The 5311-nt window shown below is 69.1% G+C and overlaps 2 protein-coding genes across 2 annotated transcripts; both read right to left on the bottom strand.

The window, feature by feature from the left end:
- Window positions 1-406: 406 nt before the first annotated feature.
- CAMP (cathelicidin antimicrobial peptide) lies at window positions 407-2161 on the bottom strand. Its single transcript, XM_075495488.1, has 4 exons — window positions 1809-2161; window positions 1612-1719; window positions 1426-1509; window positions 407-517 (listed from the first exon to the last, which is right to left on the bottom strand). The coding sequence occupies exons 1-4, from the start codon at window positions 1980-1982 to the stop codon at window positions 407-409; spliced, it is 477 nt and encodes a 158-aa protein (XP_075351603.1). The 5' UTR covers window positions 1983-2161.
- A 317-nt stretch (window positions 2162-2478) lies between these two features.
- Window positions 2479-3665, bottom strand: LOC142405135 (uncharacterized). The gene is made up of 4 exons (XM_075492066.1): window positions 3210-3665; window positions 2969-3079; window positions 2798-2881; window positions 2479-2663 (listed from the first exon to the last, which is right to left on the bottom strand). Exons 1-4 carry the CDS (start codon window positions 3663-3665, stop codon window positions 2484-2486), a joined length of 831 nt encoding a protein of 276 aa, XP_075348181.1. The 3' UTR covers window positions 2479-2483.
- Window positions 3666-5311: the final 1646 nt, after the last annotated feature.

A 5311-nucleotide genomic window follows, 5' to 3' on the forward strand; every position in this document is an offset into this window, starting at 1 on the left:
TTGGGGCACACAGCCCCGGTGCCACCCCTCTGCCAACGCCACCGGTTTTGGGGACAAAACACCGTGGGGACGATGACGCCGTGGGGACGATGGGAGGTGGGATGTGAAGGGCTGCTTTTTTTTTTTTTGGGGGGGGGGGGGGGGGGTGTCCTGGGGGCTCCCCGGAGCAAAGCTGGGCCCTGCCCCAGTGCCGACCCCCCGTCCCCTCGGGGGCCGAGCCCTTGGGGATCCCCAAAGCCGGGACATTGCGGGGGGGGCCGGCGGCGAATGATGCGGGGAGAGGAGCCCACCCGGCTCCTGCCTGCGCCCCCTCCCCGCGTGCCTCAGTTTCCCCCTCCCCTGCACCCCAGGAGGCAGCCAGGAGCCCGGCTCACGCACACCGGCCGTCACCGGCCCCTTTATTCCTTCAGCCCAGGCGGACGGAGCCCCCGGCGTAGACCCTGAAGCTGATCCTGGGCCGAAAGCGCCGGATCCTGCTCAGGAAACGCCCGAACCGACCCCGCTGGATGAGAACCGGCTGCCGGAGGGACGACGGGGTCACGGGGCTGTGTCGGGGGGGGCCGCTCGGGACCCCGCACCCCACACCCAGCATCACGCGGGTGGGACCGAGCGCCCCGCACCCAGGATCCTGCGCACCTTGAACGCCACCCGGGACCCCGCACCAGCACCCCGCAGCTGGGACCCCACCCAGGACCCCGCACCCAGCACCCCGCAGCTGGGACCCCCACTCAGGAGCCCCCACCCAGCACCCCGCAGCTGGGACCCCACCCAGGACCCCGCACCAGCACCCCACACCTGGGACCCCACCCAGGACCCCGCACCAGCACCCCACACCTGGGACCCCACCCAGGACCCCACACCCAGCACCCCACACCCAGGAGCCCTCACTCAGGAGCCTGCACCAGGGACCCAACACCCAGGACCCCAGCCAGGACCCCAAACCTGGCACCTGCACCCAGGACCCCCACCCCCAGCACCCTGCACCCAGCACCCAGGAACCACACCGGGGACCCCACACCCAGGACCCCTGCAGGACCCCGCACCCGGGACCCTGCACCCAAGAACCACACTGGGGACCCCATACCTGGGGCCCCACACCCGGGACCCCTGCAGGACCCCGCACCCGGGACCCTGCACCCAGGACCGCACACCCAGCACCCTGCACCCAGGACCCACACCTGGGACCCCACACGTGGGACCCTTGCAGGACCCTGCACCCAGGACCCCCCACCCAGGTCCCCGCGGGTGCCCCAGGACCCCCCCATCCCACCCTCCGCCGCCTGCGGGCTGGAGACATCGTGGCAGGACTGAGCCATCGGGGTGTCCCTTTTGAGGGCAGGGGCACCAACGCCCCACACCCCACCCGCGGGTGCCCCCATCCACGGTCAGCGGGTGCCGGGGGTGGGCGCCGTCCCCCCCACTCACGTTGGACGAGGCGTCGGCGCAGCGCAGGTCGATCTCGGGGGACGCCTGCTGGAACTGCACCGGCCCCGAGCACTCCTTGATGACCTGGGGACGCACACACGCGACAGCCAGCGTCACCCCGGGGACCCCGCGTGAGGACGCCCAGGACCCCCCCCCCCGCCGCCCCCCACCCATCCTCATCCTCACCCCGTTCTCCTTGAAGTCGCAGTCGTCGGGGTTCACCTGGGTGCCGTGGGTGCACTCCGTCTCCATCATGGTGAAGTTGAGTTGCCGCAGGGTGCTCACATCGAGGCCCTGCGGGGACGCGGAGCGGGTGGTCACCGGTGGGTGGGGGGGGGGTCACCGGTGGGTGTGGGGGGGGTCACGAGCGGGGTGGCACTCACCGAGGTGGGCTCGGGGTCGGCGCTGAGCAGCCTGAAGACGTTCTGCACCTCCGAGCGCTGGTTGTAGGAGTCGACGGCCTGGGCCAGCGCCTGGGTGTAGGCGAGGGGGACGGGGGCGGGGAGGGCGCAGGCCCCCCCCAGCACCACCAGCACCAGCGCCCAGGAGCTCGGCATCCTTGTCCCCACGGCCACCCCCGTGTCCCCTTTTATCCCCCCCGGGAACCCACCCCGGGGCTCGGCTCCCCCGCTCCGGAAACGCCTGGCCCCGGCCCACAGAGCGGCAGTTTTTTTTTGGGGGGGGGACACGACACACGCAGGGTGGGGGGGTCCTGAGCGTGTCCCGAGCGCGGGCGGTGGCAGGCCCGGTCCCCCTCGGGGACGCCCACTCCCCGCGGTGTCCCCAACCCTCCGAGCCCCTCGGCTGGGTGTGGGGGGGGGCTGGGGGGGGTGTGGGACCGCGAGCCCTCGGGCACCGTCCCCGCTTCCTGGGGGGGTGCAGGGACCCGCAGGGACCGGGGTGACACCAGGCGTTGCCCGTAATGGGGTGGTGCCCCCCGGCTTTGCGCAACCCCGGGCTTGCCCCATCCCTGTTGCCCAACGCGGGGGGTGCCCCCCCCCCCCGCCCCCCAACCTGTGTCACCCCCACACACGCACACGTACGACCCCGAAATATCTTTATTCCAGCCCCACGGGGGACGGGGGTCCGCGGGCTGTCCCCGGGAGGGACGCGCCGGCGGGGGGCCGAGGCCGCGGGGGCGGCTGCGAGGATGATGATGACGACGACGGGTGACCCGGGCTGGCGCCGAAGGCTCGTGGGGTGCCGGGGGAGCGGGGCTGGGTGCTGCCGCCGGGCTGCTGGGGGGAGAAATAAGGGTGGGCTTCACCCCGCAGCCAAAAAATGTCCCCAGAGCGTGCGTGTGGGGCGGGGGGGGGGACATCCCCGCCGCTGGGCCCCCCGCCCAGAGGACGGGGGCGCCTGGAGCCCTCACCGGCTCCCGGCCGCACTCCACCATCGACAGCGGCACGTCGGGCAGGAAGGCGAAGACGGAGACCTGGGCCGTGCACCGCTGCACCTGGGGGACGTAGTGACCCTGAGGACCCCGGGGACGCCTCTCTGTCCCCTTCCGTGTTTCGGGGGGGGCGGTCGGTCCCACGCTTACCCTGCCCGGCCGGGCTTGGCACCCGGCGCCGCGGCGGTCGGGGAGGTTTTTGGGGCAGGCGGGCTGGCGGGCAGTGAAGTTGATGCTGAAATGGGTGCCCCAGTCAAACGTCTGCCGGGGCGGGAAGGACGGAGCCGTCAGCGGCTTCCCGACGCCGGAGGGGAAAGGGGTCCCCACCGGGACGGGCGCCCGAGCCGGGGGCACCCGGCCGCGCCCGCCGCATCGCCCACCCTGCTCCTACCGTCCTGGCGACTCCCAGCAGCTTGAGCAGCCTCAGCTCCTGCCCGTGGGTCTCCAGCACCGAACGAGCCAGGTCGCGGGGAGCCGGCAGCCCCGGCGGGACCGCGGCACCCGCCGCCAGCAGCACGGCTCCCAGCACCAGCGCCATGCGGCCGAGGGAGAAGCGGGAGGACGAGGGAACGGGCTGTCGGCTAGGCTGGGGGCCCCCGGCTCGGCCGGCTTCGCCTCCAGGATAAACACCGGGCCCCCGCTGCCGCGGGGAAGGGATCGGGTTGCCGGTGTTTTCCTTGGCACGGTGCCGTGGCGGGCGCTTGCCTGCGTCTGGCTGGGATGCGGCGATGCCGGAGGCTCGGCAGGGCCGATCCCCCTCCGCGGCCCCTTCCCTTCGTCCGCTCCCAGTTTCGCGGCAGGACGGTACAGCCGATGTCGCTGGGATCCATCCGGCCACGCTCGACATCCCGCTCCTCCCGAGCCGGGAGCCGGAGCATCCTCCCGGCTCCTACGGAGAGAAAAACCGGGAGCCCCCTCCCCTCTCCCTCTTTCTTTCCAGTTTTTGGGTTTTCCTTAAATCCCTCCCGCTCCGCTCAGAGCTCAGACTCAGCTAAACTCCCCGTCCCCGCACCATCACGCCCCAAACCCTCCCCGCCTCACCCAGAGATGCCACACCGGCTGGCCAGGGGACGAATTTCTCTTGGTTTTAATATAAAAAGGGTGAAGCGACAGTAAAAGTGCCCTTCTGAGGCGGGGACGAGGGCTGGCCAAAGCCCCGGTGCGAGGGTGGTGGGTGGTGCGGCAGCGTGGTTTGTGGACACAGAAACGTGCCGCTATCACGAGGCTCTTGAACGCGTTTTGCAACATTTTTGGGTTTTCCTTGCATTCGAGGACGGGGGATTTAGGGAGGATTGCACCGAGCGGATCACGCTCTCCCAGGAATTTACAGTCCCTGGGTGACCGGGGCTCGTTTCCCCAAAATTCAGTATTTTTCCGTCCCCGGACAGACAGCAGCGGCGCGGGGCCAAGGAGGGAGGTGCCGCGGCCTTGCCGAAGGGCCAGGAGCTCCCCTTTCTCTTTGGCTCATCCACAAAGGAAAAGCAAAGAAACCCCCGGGGAACGAAAGCCGGGGAGCTCGAGCAGCGTGGCTGGGGGACGGCCCAGTCCCCGCCTGGGAGCCTGCGGGGCACCAGCAGCCCCGGCTTTGGCAGGTCTCGGAGCCGCCGCTCTCGCGAGCGTATTCGATCCAACGTTCACGTTCTTACGGACACGAAACCCCGGCTGGGAGGGAGAAGGGACGCAGGACGGGACAACAGCAGAGCGGGAGAGCGGCCCCGCTCTCGTCAAAGCCTCCTCTGCGCAGGGCGACCGTCAGCAGGACGCGTCCGGGAGAAGAGAAGATGCTAGGGGGTGGGAGATGAGGCGGTGGGAGCAGGAGCTACAGACTCCCCCCAGCAGCACTCGAGCCGGGGGAACTCGGGCAGAGACAGAAGAAGGCCCTGCGCTCCTTCCCTCCTTCTGCAAAGACCCCGCTGCGGCTCCCGCTCAGTTATTTCTGCAAGTCACGGCCCACAAAGCAACTCCATTTCGATTCCCATGTTGGAATTTTGGTTGGTTTTTTTTTTTTTTTTCCTTTTTAAAGAGTCTGAGCAGCATGGAAACCCCAAGTGAATCGTCCCTCCAGTGAACCCAGCAGTCGATATACACGGAGGAAATAGATATATACTGACAAATCACATTTATAGCCAGATATGCTCATTATATATACCTAAAATATACATAGTACCTGAATATATAGACATCCACATATACACCCAAAGTTAAAATCCCGAGCGATGCTGGGAGTCAGGTATGAACAAGGGGGGGGGGCTGGGGTGAACGTCCAGCTCCCCCCGGCTCGGTGCCAGGCGGGGAGCAGGGGGGGCCAGGCTCGGAGCCCCCCGAAACCCAGGGATGGGGCAGGACAAGGGGCGAGATCCCCTTCCCTTCGCTGCTGCCGGTGGCTTAGTGTCGCGTTCCTCCCGCCCGAGCAGGCAGGGGTGGCAGCAGCCTCGTCCCTGCCCGTCCCTGCCTGTCCCTGCCTGCCCGCCGGCCGCTCCTGCGGCAGCGAAG

This window comes from Mycteria americana, chromosome 2, assembly GCF_035582795.1.
Source record: "Mycteria americana isolate JAX WOST 10 ecotype Jacksonville Zoo and Gardens chromosome 2, USCA_MyAme_1.0, whole genome shotgun sequence".
NCBI lineage: Eukaryota > Metazoa > Chordata > Aves > Ciconiiformes > Ciconiidae > Mycteria > Mycteria americana.

What these genes read in the sequence shown, in the direction of transcription:
- CAMP (XM_075495488.1), bottom strand. Translation starts at nt 1,982, where the DNA reads ATGCCGAGCTCCTGGGCGCTGGTGCTGGTGGTGCTGGGGGGGGCCTGC. An exon ending in CCGACCCCGAGCCCACCTCG is followed by an intron (nt 1,720 to 1,808) that starts GTGAGTGCCACC and finishes GCGTCCCCGCAG; the next exon opens with GGCCTCGATGTGAGCACCCT. An exon ending in GCGACTTCAAGGAGAACGGG is followed by an intron (nt 1,510 to 1,611) that starts GTGAGGATGAGG and finishes GTGCGTCCCCAG; the next exon opens with GTCATCAAGGAGTGCTCGGG.
- LOC142405135 (XM_075492066.1), bottom strand. Translation starts at nt 3,665, where the DNA reads ATGTCGAGCGTGGCCGGATGGATCCCAGCGACATCGGCTGTACCGTCC. An exon ending in TGCTGGGAGTCGCCAGGACG is followed by an intron (nt 3,080 to 3,209) that starts GTAGGAGCAGGG and finishes CCGCCCCGGCAG; the next exon opens with ACGTTTGACTGGGGCACCCA. An exon ending in GCCAAGCCCGGCCGGGCAGG is followed by an intron (nt 2,882 to 2,968) that starts GTAAGCGTGGGA and finishes TACGTCCCCCAG; the next exon opens with GTGCAGCGGTGCACGGCCCA.